Genomic DNA, 21337 nt, shown 5'->3' with positions numbered 1-21337 from the left:
CATAGCGAAGGGGATTGAATATAAAAGTAGGGAGGTCTTGCTGCAGCTGTATAGGGCATTGGTGAGGCCGCAGCTGGAGTACTGTGTGCAGTTTCGGGCGCCGCACCTGCGCAAAGATATTTTGGCCTTGGAGGGAGTGCAGAGGAGGTTTACTAGGCTGATACCGGAGTTGAGGGGGTTGAACTATGAGGAGAGGCTGAATAAACTAGGCTTGTACTCATTGGAGTTTAGAAGAATGAGGGGAGATCTCATTGAGACGTATAAGATGGTGAATGGGATGGATAGGATAGAGGTGGAGAGACTCTTCCCACTGAAAAAAGACAGTAGGACTGGGGGCACAGCCTCAAGATAAAGGGGGGGCGTTTTAAAACGGAGTTGAGGAGGAACTTCTTCACTCAAAGGGTGGTGAATCTCTGGAATTCTCTACCCATTGAAGTGGTGGAGGCTGCCTCGCTAAATATTTTCAAGAAGCGGGTTGATGGGTTTTTGATAAGAGAGGGGATTAAGGGTTATGGGGAGAGGGCGGGAAAGTGGAACTGAGCCACGACAGATCAGCCATGATCTTATTGAATGGCGGGGCAGGCTCGAAGGGCTAGATGGCCTACTCCTGCTCCTATTTCTTATGTTCAATTCCCGGCTTGGGTCACTGTCTGTGCGGAGTCTGCACATTGCACGTGTCTGCGTGGGTTTCCTCTGGTGCTCTGGTTTCTTCCCACAGTCCAAAAGATGAACTGATTAGGTGCACTGGCCTTCAATTCTCTCAATGTATCTGAACAGGCACTGGAGCATGGCAACTTGGGGATTTTTACAGTAACTTCATTGCAGTGTGAATGTAAGCCAAATTGTGACCAATAAATAAACTTTAAACTTTATAACTAGAAAAGTAACTCCTCTTTTAAGAGGCTCATTACCAGGAGGAGTCAACTATACCTTCATAAAATCCCTACAGTGCAGAAGGAGGCTATTTAGCCCATCGAGACTGCACCAACAACAATCCTACCCAGGCCCTATCTCTGCAACCTTATGTATTTACCCTGCTAAAATCCCTGACACTACTGGATAATTTAGCGTGGCCAATCAACTTAACCTGCACATCTTGCTTTCTTGCACATCTTACTCTTGCTTTCTCATCACCGCACTTGAAGTGTGGGAGGAAACCTGAGTACCCGGAGAAAGCCCACTCAGCCATGGGGAGAATGTGCAAACTCCATACAGACAGCAACCCAAGGCCGGAATCGAACCTAGGACCCTGGCGCTGTGAGGCAGTAGTGCTAACCATTGTGCCACTGTGCCACCCTGATATGATTTACCTTTGACATAACTCAAACATCCTACTGATAGCATTTCTGACACTGAAAATTCCAGAACCGTGCCCTAATGCTCTTGGCTGCAATTACATGCTTTTAAAAAAACAAAAGCATGTTTTTCCTCTCATAAAACATGATTTAACAGAACTTTGACAGTTGGAATATTTACTGATGTCAGTTCAGACCATGATTGTTACATTAGTTTACACTGTTTGATTCATTTAATCACAGAGGTAGGATGAATTTTGCGGTTTGCTGGAGTTACAGCAAGATTATTTATTTCTTTTTGTCCAGTTTCAACTCTTACAAGCCGGTAACTTTATAGTTCTGCAGTCTGAAGGAGTCAAGGCCACAGTTGCTAAAAGCAGAAAACTCTTTCTCAATAAATATTACAAAGCTGGAAAACAGCAGTACACTTAGTGTGATTTAACAGTGATCTTGAAAGCCCGACTTAATACCGTGTAGGATTTGCTTTGATCACTGAAGCGAAACACAGACAAAATTCTACCATTGGGTGCCAAGTAGCACTAACAGCATGAGATGCGAATGTTCTCCAGCAAAGAATATGTATTCACTGCAGTAATTTGCCAAACCTACAGCCTGATTTTTCAGGAAGGTTGTGGGGGGGGGGGGGTGGGGGGGAGGAGAGGAGGTGAGGAGGGTAGGGAATAGTAACACCAAGTATTGTAGAAATAAGGCACTTTACTCTTGCTTTCTCATCACCACTTTAATTATGCAAAGCTGACCAACTGTTAACTATATTGAATCAGTCCTTGCAGCAAAGTATAAGGCTTCATTAGTGGACAGAACAAGGGAGTATCGGAGGGTGTCATTTTAACCTATCCTGCCCAACAGGAGCAGGGTGGGTTTAGTCCAGAACTCCATTTTACCACCTTACTTTACTCTCCACTGAAGTTGATAAAGACTAAAATCAGGCAGGGGTAAGATTTTTCAGAAACACCATATAAGAAACACAAAACGTTAACATGCAGGTACAGCAAGCAATTAAGAAAGTAAATGACGTGGGCCTTTAGAGACTGGGGAGTAGGAAGCCTTGCTACAGTAAGGTCACACCTGGACTATCGTGGACAATTTTGGTCTCCAAATCTAAGGACGGATGGACTTGCTGTGAAAGCAGTACAGGAGTAAAATGAATCCTGAGAAGAGAGGGTCATTGCTCTGAAGAAGAGCCATATGGACTCAAAACATTACATCTGTTTCTCTCACCACAGTTGCTGCCAAACATTATATGTTTTTATTATACCTGGGAAGAGAGGCCTATGATGAGAGGCTGACTAAATTGGGCCTGTACTCTCTGGAGTTTGGAAGAATGGGAGAATTCTGCAGAGAGTTGTCCATGACAAAGGATTGAGGACGGGCACAATCTAAGGTCCTGGAGAAGTTCTGAGAGACACAATAAAGCTTAGTCCATTTGCCACAAGATACAACGGGAAAAAGTCACTGTTCAAGGCCCTTCAGCCAGGAGGACTATAAATTGTGAAAACCACCTTGTTCTGCATGTTTGATATGGTATGAACATCGCAAATATAGTGTGAATGTCGTGAGTAACATACAGTATTGGAAGAAATCGATTTGCATTAACTGTTCAAAGTTGACTTCAATTAAAGTATAAATTATAATTTATAAATGCTATGAATTACGAATACTTTAGCGGAAAAAGAGAAGAATTTTGTGTGACTATCATGGCAGATACTCACAAATAGGAAACATACAAGACTCCGAAGGGACTGTACAGGTAGGCATCAAGAGGTTGGGCAGGATTTTCCATCACCACCACTCCCCCCGCCCCACTACCTCCAAGTGATTTGTGGCAGCACCACTATTGGCCAACAACATAATCATCCAGTTCCACCGCTGTCATAGAATCATAGTGCAGAAGGAGGCCATTTGGCACATCAAGTCTGCACTGACCACAATCCCACCCAGGCCCTATCCCCATAACTCCATGCATTTACCCTAGCTGGTCCCCCTGACACTAAGGGACAATTCTAGCATGGCCAATCAACCTAACCTTTCGGACTGTGGGAGGAAACCGAATCACCCAGAGGAAACCCATGCAGACACAGGAAGAACACTGCAAACTCCACACAGACAGTGACCCAAGCCGGGAATCGAACCCGGGTCCCTGGCAGTAATATCCACTGTGCTGCCCTCAGCTGTCAATGGGATTTCCCAATGTTCACACCCTCTGCCTCTGGAGAACTCACAATGTTTGGGGCTGGGGAGGGGGGTTTGTTGCTACCGGCTGAACCAAAAGATCCCTCCCATTATTTCCCCTCATCCTACATGACAGGTACAGATAAGGTGTAATCATTCTGGACTAAAATGAGGAAACTCAGAGGGTTGTGAATCATTGGAATCCTGTACCTCAGAGGATTTTGGTACCCCATCATTGAACATATTCATGGCTGGAATAAAAAGATATTTGATCTCTCAAAAAAATCAGGGTACACGGGGAGAGAGCAGGAAAGCGCAATCGAGAGAGATGGTTGGTCATGATGGTATCGATGGAATTGGTTCAAGGGGCTGGATGGTCAGTCTTCCTCCTTTTACTTACATTCTTGTGCTCATCTGATTTGCCCAAAACTGGAGCCTATTCCCACCAGACAGGTTAGACTAAGATGACTCCCTTCTTCTGCTCTGCTCACTTATAGAACCGTGGATCTCTCAAAACTACTTGCATGACCTTGTGGAGCGAAAGGAGATAAACATTCTAATGGACTCTAATTAAGGGGGAATTTTACCATCCCGCCCGCCACGGGAATTGCAAGGGTCCGTTGTTCTTGGGTGGGATTTTCCGGTTTTGGGGTGAGGTGGCTGGAAAATCCCGTCCTAAATTAGAATACAACAGCTTGGTTCTCCAGGTCAGGAATCTGCAAAACCCAATTGTGTCCCTGAAGAGAATGGGTTATGTGGGGCAGTGGTTTAAAACAGGCACAGGAGGATATTTACCTCTCCATCCCTGCCAGATGCTATACGGCTATTTCAACATTGCATTCTCCAGAAAACGTGATCTCAGCCAGGTAGAATTCTTCTTTAAACATTTAATTTGTGAACCAGGATGGACCAGGGATTCTCTTCCAAAATCCAGAAGGAAATTTTTCATCACTGCTGCTCCACTTCAGCTTCAAGCACCATGATGATTAAAACATTAGATTGAATCGGAATTAAACCGTATGCCAGCAGATGTCATTCACTGATCACAATGACAGCCCAGGACATAAAGCTACAGCTCAGTAAACATAGGAAGCCAGGGTCGTTAAAGTTTGCAGCCTTAGACAACACAGTGGAAAATTAACCAGGACATGACGCCTTTATCATTGAAGCAAGTTATACAATAATCAACCAAAGTTCAGCTTCAACAAGAATTAGACAATTGAAACTAATTTTTGAAATAGTATAATGGAACTATACAGCTTCACATTTTGGAGACATTAGCTACTCTCGAGATGAGATATTGTGAACGGCTTTGGATAAGCAACAATTAAGTTCTTTAGACACAAGTTCCAAGATGCAGGACTGCATTTACTGTTCTAAATGCAATTCCACAGTAATTTTTTGAAACAATAATAAATATAGTTGATAGTCAGAGGTATTATTGGTTCTAGTTTTTTTTCCAATTTGTTATTAAAACGGATTTATCCTCCTAACACTGGTGACATTGCCTCAGATCCTAGCGGGTGACCTCCTGCCACCCTATTCTCATTTCCCAGCTTCCTCATCATCCCCGTTGGTAATGAGCAAGAATCTGTCCTGCAACATAATGCAGTGGCCCCAAGGTTAAGATAGCCTGGGCTGGCAGCACCAGCTTGTTACTTACCCCACCTCCCCCAGCACTGTATTATCACACCATACCAAAATCCTGGCTTAAGACAACCAAGGTGAAATGCAAATGACCAAATCATTTTTTAAAATAAATTGTCCATTGTGGATCTGTTAAAGAAACTACAACTGAAAGTGGAAGACAAGTTTCTGAACACAGTGACAGGAAACACACCAGGGGTGATTTGGAGCCCACACTCTCCACCTGCACAAACTGCGACACGTGTTCAAAAACCAGAGCACGATTCGTGCCGGCAAGTTTCCCAAGTTCTGATCTTACCGGCCCCCGGCCAGTGGAGTGGTGTGAAACACACCGCGGGAGAACAGAAAGCTCATTTTAATATGTTAGCATTTAATTAGTGAGCACTCTCTCCGGGACATCCGCCCTCACCAGATCTTCAGCAGGTGCCTGCGTGACATCAAACCGTGCCATATACAACAAGTTCACCTGGACATGAACCTGTCATGGGGGTCTCCCCGGGGGTGTAAAGGTCCCAGGGTAGAGAAACCTAGCCAGGAGGCAGCCTGGCACTGCTCCTTGGCACAGATTGGCACTGCTGTCACCCTTGGAGTACTAATCTGTGCCAAGGAGTGGGTCGCATCAGGGCAGGGGGAATTCATCGAGATGTGGTGGTGGCCGGGATCGGACAGAGGAGCCGAGGCTGTCAGTGATGGGGATGTCGGCAATGGACGTTTGGGTGGGCAGGGGGAAATAAGGTGCCGATGATCGCGGAGGGGGGTAGAAGGGGCTGATGATCAGGGTTGGGAGGAGCAAGGGCTGATTATCAGGGGAGGAGGGGATGGCTGGGGGCAAAAAGGAGAAGGTACCAATATTCGGGAGGGGGTTAGTGAAGGGGCCAATGATCCAGTGAAGAGGGAGTGGAAAGTGCCGACTCCTATTGAGGATGGGTAGTGGGGGGGGACACTGAGACCTCCATGGTGGATTAGATGGAGGGGGGGTGGTTTACTCGGGTTCTGATCAGGGTGCCCTGTAAAAACGATGACCAGATCTCTGAGCAATGGGTTTTTGTTGGCATGTTGAGTCCCTGCGCCCCCCCCATTCCTCCCATATTGACAGCATGATTCATGCCCCCTCAGTTTTTTTTTTGCAGAATGTCATGAGATCTGTATAGAAAATTGACTAGTTTTTCTGAAGAGAAACTCGCTGGAAACAATGCACTGCCACTTTTTGTTAATATTTTACCCTAAGAATATTTTATTGGAAATTTGAAAATAATAAGCAAATAGAACATGCTACTGGCCACATTTCCAATGCAATGCAACACTCCCAAATTAAATTCCATAATTCTTGGATATATTCAGATATATATCTTAGAATCAGTCTATCACTCTTCCTTTCATATTCAAATTATTACTGACATATGATTGGTAAGTCAATATTGCTTAGCAAAGTACTATTTTCTTCTTTACATTAAGTAATAGAACTTCTATTCATTAGTGTTAGACCAGATTATCTAATTGCTCTTGAAACCATCAGTGCATTGCTGACTTGTCCGTTACAGCGTGTGATAATGGAACTAATTCATCCTTAAAAAATCATGCGTACACTTCACTGGAAAATGTATTATTTATGGACTGCAAGTCTCTAAATACAAGAATACATCAATGTAAAAATATTTTTATTGCATGGAATTTCCTGCCTACACATTGAAATACAAATATCTGCTTTAGCACACTGCTAGATCAACAGATATCTGTCTCAAATACACTCAATATCTTCCTTAAAGCTGTACACTACTGTTGCAAATATCAAAGAATCCTACACTCAGGGTGAAGATGGATGGTTTTATTTTGTTAGAAAAACAAAAGATAGTTTTAAAGAATTTATATTTGTATTGGTAAACATTGGCTACAGTTTTAAATATGCTTAAATTAACGTTTGTGCCTGGAAGGGTAAAACCTATAATTAGGTTCATGCTGGACAAAGATGTTCGTATGCGTGGAGGTTGGTTCGGTTCCAACTGTATTTCTGTTAGGAATCTGCCTAGCAAAAGCAGAAACAAGAACTTTAAAAGGCCTAATAGAATGCAATATGTTCAGCAACAGATAGAAATCTGCCAGCAACAGCAGTAGCTAGCATTCTAAAGGCATGATGAGGAGCAAGTGGTCCAGTAACAAGAATAGCAGGTATCTAGATAAGATCAAGTGTAAATTGCCCTGACAGTAGCAACAACTTACCTATACGACTGAGAGATCAGTAGAGGTATATAGATGCTAATTTCTAAAGTCAAGGAGTTTGAGAGATGCAGACAGCAAAATTCACAGAATGGAATATCAAAGAGGCTAAAGGATATAATTGCCAGTGCCCTCAGACGGAACAAGGCCAGTACATCTAACAGCCCAAGAAGCTAGGTTTCCATCTCCAGCACAAGAGGCTAGACCCAAACAACAGCCAGAGAGGTTAGAGAGAGTCCAATTTTTCAACTGAGATTCAGAGACGACATATTACAGAGGTTCTTCCTGTTCATACTTTTGCTGAACCAAGAAGAGACAGTTTCCCAGGCTTGATCATCTAAACAGTATTATATGATAATTATGAGCTAGAGTTACAAAATTGGATGTGACATTGTAATGTGTTAATCTGAAAATTTGCTAAGTTAAGGGGGATGTAAAGGTGTATTTTTCATGTTGAATAAATGTTTTTTTCTTTTCGTTAAAATTAATTAGTGGTCCTGTGTCTCTGTTTCTCCACGTTTCATAAAATAAACTAAAAGTTACAGTCTTTTGAGCCATGGTTCAATTCTGGAATCTTCGCATCCAGTTATAACATTAACTGGGATCATAACAATTGTAAGATATCATGTCCTGTAAACCACACAATTGTTCTTAAAAAATGACAACACCCCCCCTTAAATAACTGCATAAAATTTCTAAATTTCAAGAGAAGCATTTGAAAAAGTATGTATCCATTTAGGTTGGCATTGATACACACGTTATCCAGAATGTTTCTGTTATTTTCACATTCCTGGGGCTTTGCAATGTGCCAAACAAGTAGACAAAAGGCAATATCATCATTGCACTTCTAACATTCAGCCAGCTGCCGCCATCATGAGATAGAATCATATCCAAAAAAGCCAGGGGAAACACTGGCAACTGGATAAAGCCGACTGAACGCAAGAAGCAAAGGAGGAAGTATTTTTTAGCCTTGGTTTGCAAACAATGGGATAAATTAAGAAACACACTAGTGAGCATCACCAAATGGGTACAATACAACAAGAAATGTACAATAAGCCATGGACAGTTTGGCTGTTAAATGGTTAACGTGATAAGCACAATCAGCAGAAGGAAAATATTTTCATGTTGAATTTCCCACAGCTTCAAATAAACAAGATAAAAACCATAACTCTTTTTTCTCTTCATCAAAATGCTCAGCTTCACTTAAGGGATGTCAATGAGCCTTTTCTTGGCCAGCTATTATCTGATACAAGAGTAGATACAGACACCAAATTGCTTGAGACTTTGCCAGGAAGTACAATGTGAAAAAAAGTACACCACAATTAAATCAGAACAAGGAGGTCTCAGGTTTGAATGCTGATCTGTACAAAATTAGTTGAACTAATTCAACTGGAAAGTGCAAATGCCTCAGTGCATTTGAACTATGCAGCAAGAAACATAAGAACATAAGAAATAGGAGCAGGAGTAGGCCATCTAGCCCTTCGAGCCTGCCCCGCCATTCAATAAGATCATGGCTGATCTGTCGTGGCTCAGTTCCACTTTCCCGCCCTCTCCCCATAACCCTTAATCCCCTCTCTTATCAAAAAGCCATCAACCCGCGTCTTAAAAATATTTAGTGAGGTAGCCTCCACCACTTCAACGGGCAGAGAATTCCAGAGATTCACCACCCTTTGAGTGAAGAAGTTCCTCCTCAACTCCGTTCTAAACCGCCCCCCCTTTATCTTGAGGCTGTGCCCCCTAGTCCTATTATCCTTTCTGAGCGGGAAGAGTCTCTCCACCTCTATCCTATCCATCCCATTCATCATCTTATACGTCTCAATGAGATCTCCCCTCATTCTTCTAAACTCTAACGAGTACAAGCCTAGTTTATTCAGCCTCTCCTCATAGCTCAACACCCTCAACTCCAGCATCAGCCTAGTAAACCTCCTCTGCACTCCCTCCAAGGCCAAAATATCCTTGCGTAAGTATGGTGCCCAAAACTGCACACAGTACTCCAGCTGCGGCCTCACCAATGCCCTATACAGCCGCAGCAAGACCTCCCTACTTTTATATTCAATCCCCCTCGCTATGAAGGCCAGCATCCCATTCGCCTTCCTGATCACCTGCTGCACCTGCAAGCTGGGTTTTTGCGACTCACGCACAAGGACCCCAAGGTCCCTCTGCATCGTCGCCTGCTGCAGTTTTTCGCCACGTAAGTGATAATCCTTCCTACCATTATTCCTGATTACCGCCTGCTGAATTCTACCAAAAAGTACACAGCAGGACAGGATAAGGCTCCTGTGGGGTGGCACGATGGCACAGTGGTTTGCATTGCTGCCTCACAGGGTCAGGGACCTGGGTTCAATTCCGACCTTGGGTCACTGTCTGTGTGGAGCTTGCACATTCTCCAAGCGTCTGTGTGGGTTTCCTTGGGTGCTCCAGTTTCTTCCCACACTCCAAATTTGTGCGGGTTAGGTTGATTGGTTGTGTTAAATTGACCCTAATGTCAGGGGATTCGCAAAGTAAATATGTGAGGTCATGGGATCTGGGTGGAATTGTTATCGGTGCAGGCTCAATAGGCCAAATGGCTTTCTTCTGCACTGTAGGAATTCTATGAAGGCTCCAATATGGTGTCCCGCAAGTTCCTGCCACACAACATTTTGATTTGGAAATACGTCTCCATTCCTTCATCATTCTGGGGCGAAGTCCCCACCTAATGGCAGTGTGGATATACCTACACCGCATGGACAACAGTGGTTCAAGGTGGTGGCTCACCACCAGCTTCTCTAAGACAGTTAGAGCTGGGCAATAAATGTTGGCCTTGCCAATGATGTCCACATCCTGTGAACCAATTAAAAAAAAGCATGGGCTGTTCCTAGAATCTTCCAGAGTACCGACTTAACTAAACATTCTCTGAACCAGAGCCATTTGCACAGCACGTCAGGTAAACTTTGTGAACATTTAAAGAAAAATGTATGTACTAATACATGTGACAATAACAAATCAAATCATGGATATCATGCAAATATTTCCATTTAACTATTTTGGCCCCAAAACATTCTTCAATGTATGTAAACATACAAAATTCTCTGAACAAATAGAACTTTAATTGATAAAAATAATGTCTGTTAGCATTCAAACTCTCAGAAAATACGAAGTGTAGAATTGGGTGACAGAAGTAATCACAAATATTCAAAATAACAAATCCAACATAACTGAATATAATTTTCCCTGTTTGAAATTTTTTTTCAACTACATGGCCAGCCACTGCCTTAGTTATCCTGGTGAATGTCATATTGCTACAATAATCAGATAATAGAATCAACATTTTAAAGCTAACATGTATATAACAAAGCATTCTTTTTACTCATTGCACTTACTCTTTGATCAAAGAATGACTAATGATAAGTTACAGAATTCAATCACAGCACACAATGTAAAGCAACCACAAGTGCCATTGTGGAGTATACAAGCAGAAAGGGTTGGGTTTGGCAAAGTATTACTACAGCAAGACTTCTGAGCAATCTTTCAAAAAACTCAGTCTTGATAAAAGCAAACTATATGCTAATTGCATCTTCCTACTTTACCTATGAAACGAAAAGAAATCTACTCATTGCAATTTACCCATGGTACAGTTACAGCTTGTTATGGCTCCTGCTCTGTCCAAGACCATAAGAAATTACAAAGGGTTGTGAACGAAGTCCAGCCCATCACACAAACCAGCCTCCCCCCCCATTGACTCTGTCTACACTTCCCGCTGGCTTGGAAAAGCAGCCAGCATAATTAAGGATCCCACACACCTTGGAGATTCTCTCTTCCACCTTTTCCCATTGGGAAAAAGATACAAAAGTCTGAGGACACGTACCAACCGATTCAAGAATAGCTTCTTCTCTGCTGCTGTCAGACCTATACCCTAGCTATGACTGTAACACTACATTCTGCACTCTCCCCTTTCCTTCTCTATGTACGGTATGCTTTATCTGTATACAGCACAAGAAACAATACTTTTCCCTGTAAATGTGACAATAACAAATCAAATCATGGATATCATGCAAATATTTCCATTTAACTATTTTGGCCCCAAAACATTCTTCGTAGTAATAAAATTTTCTGCATTAGCACTTAATGTGATTATGTTATATTGTGACAAATACCAAGTGTTTAAACTATCTCGTTTAAAGAAACATTCTGGTTAAATGATTGCTAACAAATTAATTTAAGGCAAATAAAATTTTTGTAGTGGAGCAAAGGATTTGAGAGAAACAATTCATAACTCAGAGACTCCACATTGTTTCAAAGGGGAAATTAATCATTGCCCAAAGCACAGTAATCCACAATAAAGTTTGGCTATGTACCCCATCTCTGAAGCTCTCCACTGGCACAGGTTTAACTTGTCTAACACAAGGCCCACCAGCGAAATTATTCAAATAAAAGCAAAATCTGTGTGCGGAAGCTGCAAATCTGAAATTAAAACTGAAAATGCTGGATAATCCCAGCAGGTTTGGCAGTATCTGTGAAGAGAGAAACAGAGTTAACGTTTCGGATCAAAATAATTCTTCTACAGAAGATCTGCCATCTCTAGACCCACAGCAATGTGATCGACTGTTCAATGCCCTTTGAAATTGCAAGCCACTTAATTCAAAGGCAATTAGGGATGGGTAATAAATTCTGGCCAATGTTCCTGAATTAGAAAAGGAACTAGGTTGCCAACTCCTTGTCAAAAGTCAACAAATCAAGCTGGAAAGTTTATGTGCAAATGTTACACAAGGATGGCATGAAACACAATTGTGCTTTCTTTCTCAGCTAACTTCCCAACATTCATATGGTGAACGGCCAATTGGGCAAGACACCAAAGGCTGCTGAGCAAAACAAGTTAGCTAAGATCAGCTTCCTTTCTAAAGCTCCAAAGAACAAACAGTAAACATGAAAGCCTGCGCAGAACCCATAAAATGTGGTTGACATTAGATATGAGTTATCTTACTGCACTGGAGGTGAGGAATGCGTTGATGGTTAAAAGGCATTGCTCCAGTTTAGAAATGTGTGCTTTTCACAACTGGGAAGTATTACACCTAACCTAAAAGTCCTGGAAGCTGACATCAAATGCCAAAAATGGATCAGAATTTCACTGCCCCATACTAACATCCTTACTTTAAGGAAAAACAAAGTACTAACAAATGCTAAACATTTGTTCCAGAATATATAGTGTGTGGTTAACTTTATTACAGAATTTCACAAGCAGATAAGTGTAAAAAGAGTAAATATGTTAAGAATGACAGATAACAAGAATGATTTTGTCTTGATTTCATATATTATGCTAGCCCCAATGCTTAAAGGGTGTGTTACGTCTGTTCACATATTACTCAACTGAAACAATTTAGGTAATGGTGATCTAAACTTATTAGTCGAGTGTAAAGTTAGCTTTCATTTCCTGAGGATGTGCTATAAAAGTAGAACAGTTGCATGTGCACTTCCGGTGCTGCTCAATAATAAAATGCATTTTACATATTTTGCATAAAATTAACAGTCACTTCTGTTTGGTTATGTAATTTTATGTAGACAGCTTATTACCTGGAATATTCACCATAAGGCCCTTTCAAAACATACAGTTACAAAACTCAGAATTAGCATTTTCTTAGGTGCTCTGTTCATCTTTGTATTTCCTTTTAAATGGGGAATGCTGATGGTCTTCTTGGAACTAAAGACTTAAAGCAAGTCATGAGGAGTTGAACTACCATTCATTGAGATACAATCATAAACTCAAGGATGATTCAGCAACAAATGTACATGTTACTTCAGCTTCCACACATGGCCAATAGGTTCAGTAACCTATTCCAGCTCACACAAACACATTCAAGTATTGAAAAAGGTGGAAAAGCAAAATGGGTAGAATAAAAGAAAAAGGATGAAATATAACCATTTTAAATAAGATTTTAATGGTGAGTCCTCTCCTCTCAATTAAATCATTTATGATTTGCTACTCCCCTGATTTAGAACATCATAGCCCTTCTGTGTTATTTATGCTGGTGAGCTGTTCACTAGTCAATAATAACTGATCAACAAGAAGTTCACACTGATCATATGTAACTACAATGCGACACTTGAATATCCAAAGAGAAACAACTATGAATCTGGGCAGGCCAAGAGCACGTAGGAGACTTTGCTATTAGAATCGTAGGAGAATCATAGAATTCCCGCAGTGCAGAAGGAAACCATTTGGCCCACTGAGCCTGCATCGACAACAATCCCACCCAGGCCCTATCCCTGAACACACATATTTACCCTGCTAACCCCGTGACACTAAGGGACAGTTTAGCATGACCAATTTAACTCGCACATCTTCATTCAACCACAATTGTCAAATGGTACCAGTATCAAAGTTGGCGGGATAGCGAAGGAGCATGGAACAGCCTCAGATGAATTGCTATCACGTACAGCATAGAGATTTCATTTTTAAGAGTTGCTTCATGGAATATGAACATTATTGTCAAGGTCAGCATTTACTGCCCATCCAGGTTCTGGTGAGCCACCTTCTTGACCACTGCAGCCCGTCTGGTGTAGATACACCTGAACTTTGACCCAGCAACAATGAAGGAAGGCAAAATAGTCTCAAGTCCCGGATCGCATGTGGCTTGCAGGGGAACTCGAGTCTGCTGCCGTTTTCTTCTAGGTGGGTTTGGAAGGTGCTGTTGGAGAAGCATCAACTGTAGTGCATCTTATAGCAGCCACTGTGCGCCAGCAGTGGAAGAAGTGATTGTTTAAAGTGGTACATGGGGTGCTGATCAAGTGGACTGCTTTGTCACTCATTTCAGATTTGTAGTTTTAGGAGCATTGGAACTTAAATTCAGTTCAATGTCACATGCAGTGTAGCAATGCCCCTCCAGCTAATTATTTTTGTCACTATACTGTTTCATATCATATCTTTGCATTTCTTTGCAAACATACCAACAGGTCATTCAGCACAAGTCAATCTTTGTGACTAACCAAATAAGCTAAATCAAAATAATTGAGGGACAAATTAAAAGGAGCAACCCCCAAAGAGAAGGGAACTGCCCGAAACAAAAACCAAAGTAGAAAGGAAACTTAAAAACATCAAAATAAATTGATTAAAGGGGTCGCTAATATGGGCCAGACCCTGCGATTCAACACAAGTCTATGTTTACACTCTGCACAAACCTCCCTTTACCTTACAACAAGAATGATCATTTATATAGCGCCTTTAATGTAATAAAACATTTCAAAGACACTTCATCAGAGTGTGATTCAACAAAATGGGACAAAAAGAGACATCAGATCAGATCACTTGAAGCTTGACCAAAGAGGTGGGCACTAAGCAGTGTGTTGAAATGAGAAAACATGAGGTAGAGATGATTTGGGGATGCCGGTGTTGGACTGGGGTGGGCACAGTAAAAAGTTTCACAACACCAGGCTAAATTTTAAAATTAAAATTAAAATTAAATTAAATTTAAATTTGGGGTGCTAAATTTTAAATTAAATTTAACCTGGTGTTGTGAGACTTCTTACTGTGAGGTAGAGAGGCAGAGGGTGGGAATTGCAGAGCTTAGGGCCTTGGGTAACTTCACTGGCTATCAGTGTCATATCTGATATCAAACCAGTAGGTCTGTGTGACCTCAGTGAAAAATGAAACCACAAATGCCAATGAAATGATTATATTACCCCCCACATTAATATGGTGAATCATTTCAATTGTAAAGTTAATGTCCAGTTATTTTGGTGAAATGTAATCGAAAGAAACTTTCTCCTGACAAGTTGCATTCTGCGGCTTAAACCAAGTTTGGAATTCGGTGGGCATTTTTGTCGCCATGGGAAGTTACCTATAATTCAGTAAAACACACTCTAAGATCTGGTTTCATTATCTTAACACAAAAAATTATGACAAGCGAGTTCCTATTTCATAGTTGAGAAAATAGTTCAGAGTTGTTGTGGCGGGTGTATGGGAAAGAAAGGGGGAAACTCCAACTTATTCCATTTTAAAAAAGTCATTTACATTCCCGAGAGGAGGCACTTCGTGGCATCAATGGGGAGGGTGAGTTACTGCCCGATACAACTTAAAAATTCGATGATATTCAGCATGCTAATCCCCGCCCCATGTCCTCGGGGCAACACTCACCAGCCAGCAGCGACAGGGGTAACAGAAGCCAGTAGAAAAAACCGGACAACATCTGTACTTCCATCCCAAAGGGGTAATCTCCACTCCAGCCCCAACTGGCGACAAGTCTCCCAGCGGCAGCCCAGGTACAGCCCACCTTCCCCCAGTTCAATACTGAGGGAGTCAGGAAGCCGCAGTGAAAACCATCCTTCTACACTGACTCATTCCTCTGAGCAACGCGGACACATGTCTGCTGTGAACACACACACACACACAGCCGGCAACTCACACTGGCTTCCACCAGTGCTCAAATTCCACCACCAAACTCTCTCTCTCATTCACAACAGTTAGGAGTCAGTAGACACTCCCACTTTTTTCAGCTCTTCTTCCATTCTCGAGGAGGGGAGGGATTCACAGTAAGACAACTCTGAGTGTGACTGGAGGCTGACTTCCCTCTACCGGCTGTCAGTGGCCCGCAGAGACACAGAATGCTTCTCCTTCCACTCTGGGGTGCTGCTCCTTCCCCCACCCAGTGTGCTTTTCCTTCCATCCCCCACCCTGGGGTGCTGCTCCTTCCCCCACCCTGGGGTGCTGCTCCTTCCCCCACCCAGGGAGCTTTTCCTTCCATCCCCCACCCTGGGGTGCTGCTCCTTCCCCCACCCTGAGGTGCTGCTCCTTCCCCCCCACCCTGAGGTGCTGCTCCTTCCCCCCCACCCTGAGGTGCTGCTCCTTCCCCCCCCACACTGGGTGCTGCTCCTCCTCCCCACCCAGGGGTGCTGCCTCTTCCCTCCCACCCTGGGTGCTGCTGGTGCTGCTCCTGTTGACCTGGTGCCAGCCCTCCTGTTATCACTCGCCTGGGTTGCCACTGTACACGCTGCTTTCTGTTTCTGCTTTTATGCCCACGAACCAGCCAAATAACACCAACTCCAAAGTGCCGACCTCAGGCTGGTTATTTCATATTTTTGTTCCCATTGCCCCGAGTTGTATTCAGTCAAGATTTTGTTCTTTCGCTTCAATACACTGGCTGCTGTCTCTGTGTGAGTAACGGGATTTACCTCAAATTTTGAGCCTGGCAGCTGTCTCATTCATTCCTCCCTCGCCAGACAAAGCCAACAGATGTTAGAGTGAGCTCCCACTTTGAAATGATATCGCCACCTACTGAGAGTTGACATGTTCTCCTAGACTGCAATTCACAGAAAACCGTTCTAAACAGAACCAGTGGTAACTGCTACCTCACAGGGCCTGGGACACTGGTTCAATTCCTGATTTGGATCACTGGTCTGTGCAGAACATAGAACTCTACAGCGCAGAAAGAGGCCCTTCAGCCCATCGAGTCTGCACTGAACACAATTCCACCCAGACCCTACCCCCATATTATACCCACTAATCCATGCATCCCTGGACACTAAGGGGCAATTTCTTAGCATGGCCAATCAACCTAACCCACACATCTTTAGATTGTGGGAGGAAACCGAGTACCGGGAGGAAACCCACACAGACACGTGGAGAATGTGCAAACTCCACACAGACAGTGAACAGAGCTGGGAATCGAACCCAGGACCCTGGAGCTGTGAAGCAGCAGTGCTAACTGCTGTGCTACCATGCCGCCCTTATGTCTGCATGTACTCCCCATGTCTGCATGGGCTTCCTCTGGGTGCTCCGGTTTCCTCCCACAGTCTGAAAGACGTGCTGGTTAGGTGCATTGGCTGTGTTAAATTCTCCCTCAGTGTACAGGCGGCGGCAGAGTGTGACAATTAGAGGATTTGCACAGTAATTTCATTACAGTGTTAATTACTTGCGACACCAATAAAAAAATAAACTTTCCTGTATTTTTAGATTGTTCTCAAAGCACAACCAGAAACATGAATGTGGGAATTCAAAAACAAAGAGGTAAAAGATGAGATTGCATAGCTGGTGGACATTGCTATATTCAAGGATCTTGGGTAGGACGGGTGAGTAGAATGAACATGAATGCCAGTTTGTAAATAATTTGGAGTTGTCCTCATGTTTGAGAGTATCAGGATATCAATTGCAAGAGAGCACTCCTCAGGAGGATTAAGTCAGATCTGCCAGAGAACAACCAAGCAAGTCACTCACCCGACACACACTCATCTGCAGTCCTGGATATGAGTCTATCTGGTCTAGAAGAGGAATTGGTAAATTGTCTGCAATCTGGTAGGGAGGAGTGCATCAAACATTGAAGAAAGACATTTACTGACCAGCTGTCATCACCAAAGAAGAAATTAGAGGAGACAGTACTGAGAGAATAAAGAATATAGATGTGAATGGATTTGACAGTGGGAAAGGGGGTGAGTATTTTGATCTAACTTACGCATTCATTAAAAATAATCCCATTGGTAAATGTAACCTTGGAGGTGGAAAAGATAGTAGGGTGCCATGGATATCGATGGAAATGTTTGTGAAGAGATATTAAGAGAAAAGAATAAAGAAATTGGAAAATAGATTACAGTCATTTGATGCATATGCTGATTGAGAAGAGAATACAATAAATTTTGTCAAGGAAGCCTTGTGTGATAGGTGGAGGGAAGTAGGTGAAGAGGGAGGGATGGTAGGAGAGTGCCAGAAGAATATGAGGACAGCCCACAATGGAGGTGAGTGACACACTGCCTCCTTGATACTTTATGTGACATAGAGGGATGAGGAGGGAACCGAGTGTAGGGTGTCGAAATTTGCTGATGACACCAAGATTGGGGGAACGGCAAATTGTGCGGAGGGTGTGGAGAGTCTGCAGAAGGATCTAGATAGGCTGGGCGAATGGGCCAGGAAATGGCAAATGGAATTTAATGTTGGCAAGTGTGAGGTGGTCCACTTTGGTAGGAAGAATGGTAGGAAGGATTATTACTTACGGGGCGAAAAATTGCAGCAGGCGACGGTGCAGAGGGACCTCGGGGTCCTTGTGCATGAGTCGCAAAAACCCAGCTTGCAGGTGCAGCAGGTGGTCAGGAAGGCGAATGGGATGCTGGCCTTCATAGCGAGGGGGATTGAATACAAAAGTAGGGAGGTCTTGCTGCAGCTGTATAGGGCATTGGTGAGGCCGCAGCTGGAGTACTGTGTGCAGTTTTGGTCGCCGCACCTGCGCAAAGATATTTTGGCCTTGGAGGGAGTGCAGAGGAGGTTTACTAGGCTGATACCGGAGTTGAGGGGGTTGAGCTATGAGGAGAGGCTGAATAAACGAGGCTTGTACTCGTTAGAGTTTAGAAGAATGAGGGGAGATCTCATTGAGACGTATAAGATGATGAATGGGATGGATAGGATAGAGGTGGAGAGACTCTTCCCGCTCAAAAAAGACAGTAGGACTAGGGGGCACAGCCTCAAGATAAAAGGGGGGCGGTTTAGAACGGAGTTGAGGAGGAACTTCTTCACTCAAAGGGTGGTGAATCTCTGGAATTCTCTGCCCGTTGAAGTGGTGGAGGCTGCCTCGCTAAATATTTTTAAGACGCGGGTTGATGGGTTTTTGATAAGAGAGGGGATTAAGGGTTATGGGGAGAGGGCGGGAAAGTGGAACTGAGCAGCGACAGATCAGCCATGATCTTATTGAATGGCGGGGCAGGCTCGAAGGGCTAGATGGCCTACTCCTGCTCCTATTTCTTACGTTCTTTATGTTCTTATGATAGACATGTCGAAGAAAATAACCACAAAAATATGGAAAAAGTTACTGTTGATCAAATATATATCTCTGGCCCCGAATGCAAACTTTCTTTTCAGATTAAAATCCTAATTTGTTTGTGAAAGAGCAGGTATGTTACAGGGCTGATGAAAAATAAGAACCTGGAGACATGATGGGATAAATTGAGTTGGAGTAGGCTGGTGGGGAGGCTGATATGGAAACACCACTAAAAGTTCAGTCTCAGGAGAACTGAATGAAACAACTTGAGTGGTTGTTTAGAGTCATAAAGGTTTACAGCATGGAAACAGACCCTTTGACCCAACTTGTCCATGCAGCCCAGTTTTTACCATGAAGCTAGTCCCAATTGTTTGTGTTTGGCATATCCTTCTACATCCATCTTATCCATGTAGCTGTCTAAACACTTTTTATAAGATAAAATTGTACCTGCCTCTACTACTGCCTCTGGCAGCTTTTTCCAGAAACTCTCCCCCTCTGTGTGGAAAAGTTGCTCCTCTGAACCCTTTTGTATCCCTCCCCTCTCATCTTAAAGTTATACACTCTAGTTTTAGATTCCCCTACCTTTGGGAAAAGATGTTGACTATCTTGCTGATTTATACCCCTCATTATTTTACAAAATAAATATTTTGGACTTTAATAATTCTTTGCTATACAACAGCACTGCTCTGTACTGGATTATACAGCACCTGCATTTGATGAACCTGTTTAAAGAGGCCTCTGCTAGGACAAAGTCTGTGGGCGAGGCAGCCTGTTTAAAGTCATTGCTCTGTACTGTATTTTAGATTGTATTTCAATTTTTACATTGATTTTTCCAGGCAAAAGTTGTCCTCAGGAGCCTAATTCAGGCTTTAACATTTGATTTCTATTGGAAACCATGCTTCATTTGAAGGGCTCTAACTTAAAAGTAGCGATTTTCAGGGATGCAACCACCACTTCAAATGAGGACTCCTTGTGTTGAGGTATGTGGACTTTATCAGTAATACAGGAACTGGTGCACTGGTGCCCTCTGCTGTTGCAGTGTCAAAAATGCAGCTTTTTCTATACACATGGCTGGATTCAGAGTCAGCAGGAACCTTGACTGATTTAATCCCCCTATTCGGGGAAAGAAAGAGGACATTAAATGTTATCACTGCAGCCCAGCTAAGGGATTGGTTAGTGGCTGGATTGAAATCAAACACAGTGTCCTTTCAGCCTGCAAAACCCTGTGCCACATACTGTCCAAGGTCTCAGGAGAGCTGACAAAGATATTGTAAAAGTGCTGGTTTCAATGACAGGTGGGCAAAGACAGTTTACGAAGTATTCTGAGAAGCTCTTATATGCCCTAACTCTGTCTACACTGCGAGGAGAACTCACACATTTCCTACATGTGACTCATTGTGGCATCACATGACCACTTGGTCTACATCTTCCCTGTTTAAGTTGGGACAACTGTCAGCATGCAAATGTGACAGTGTGTGCAAACTGTAACTGTGTGTAAACCATTTATAACATGCAAATTGAACAAGCTAACAACACATGTTACGTTGCGTAAAACAGATTCAGCTGCAACTGGTGCAGAGCTGGTCATCTCTCTCTCTCCCCTGCCCTCCCCCACCCCATTTTATTATTTAAAAGATGAAGACCAGTTGTAGACTGATCTGTTAAGTAGTCCTGGAACATGGTGTTTGGTCATATACTGTGTGTGATTGTACCAGTTCACTGTGCAGGAAATGTTCTTGTGTCCTCAGTATGGAGGACCTGGGCGGTTCCTTCAATGTACCAGTGGGTGAAGGGCTTGCTGTCTGTGGATAACCTCCATTTCCACTGGTGTAGGGGGCCTATATGTACACTGGGATGGCTGGGGTACTGTGATGTTGCTGATGGTTGTTCCAATATCTGCAATGGGTGATGCCAGCTTCATATGTAGAAAGACCTGAACTCCCACCTAACCCCATCTAGCAGCACTTGGCCCATTGTCCTGAATGTAATGACGTGCCAAGTGCTCAACCAGATATTTTTTAAAGAATGTGAGGCAACCCTGCTCCACTACCTTCCCAGGCAGTGCATTCCAAAGCGTTACCAACCTCTGAGTAAAAATGGTTTTCTTCACATCCCACCTAAACCTTTTGCCCCTCACCTTGAACCTATGTCCCCTCATGACTGACCCTTCAACTAAGGGGAACAGCTGCTCCCTATCCACTCTGTCAACACCCTTATAATTTTGTATACCTCCATCAGGTCGCTCCTCAGTCTTCTCTGCTCCAACAAAAACAACCCAAG

At 43.2% G+C, this 21337-nt stretch overlaps 1 protein-coding gene across 2 annotated transcripts in view; it reads right to left on the bottom strand.

Annotated features, from left to right (window-relative positions):
- Positions 1-15769, bottom strand: part of piezo1 (piezo type mechanosensitive ion channel component 1 (Er blood group)) — a 298079-nt gene extending 282310 nt beyond the window's left edge. The window contains exon 1 of one of the 2 annotated variants that reach the window (XM_080186829.1): positions 15454-15769. In XM_080186829.1, the coding sequence (XP_080042955.1) occupies positions 15454-15517 (64 nt within the window). In that variant the 5' untranslated portion in view covers positions 15518-15769. The remainder of the gene's footprint in view (positions 1-15453) is intronic. The other variant, XM_080186830.1, reaches the window with a different exon arrangement.
- Between the last annotated feature and the right edge of the window lie 5568 nt (positions 15770-21337).

This window comes from Carcharhinus amblyrhynchos, chromosome 4 (assembly GCF_965287045.1).
Source record: "Carcharhinus amblyrhynchos chromosome 4, sCarAmb.v2.hapA, whole genome shotgun sequence".
NCBI lineage: Eukaryota > Metazoa > Chordata > Chondrichthyes > Carcharhiniformes > Carcharhinidae > Carcharhinus > Carcharhinus amblyrhynchos.
Note: the sequence above shows the minus strand (reverse complement) of the source record. Positions and strands in the feature narration are given on the sequence as shown.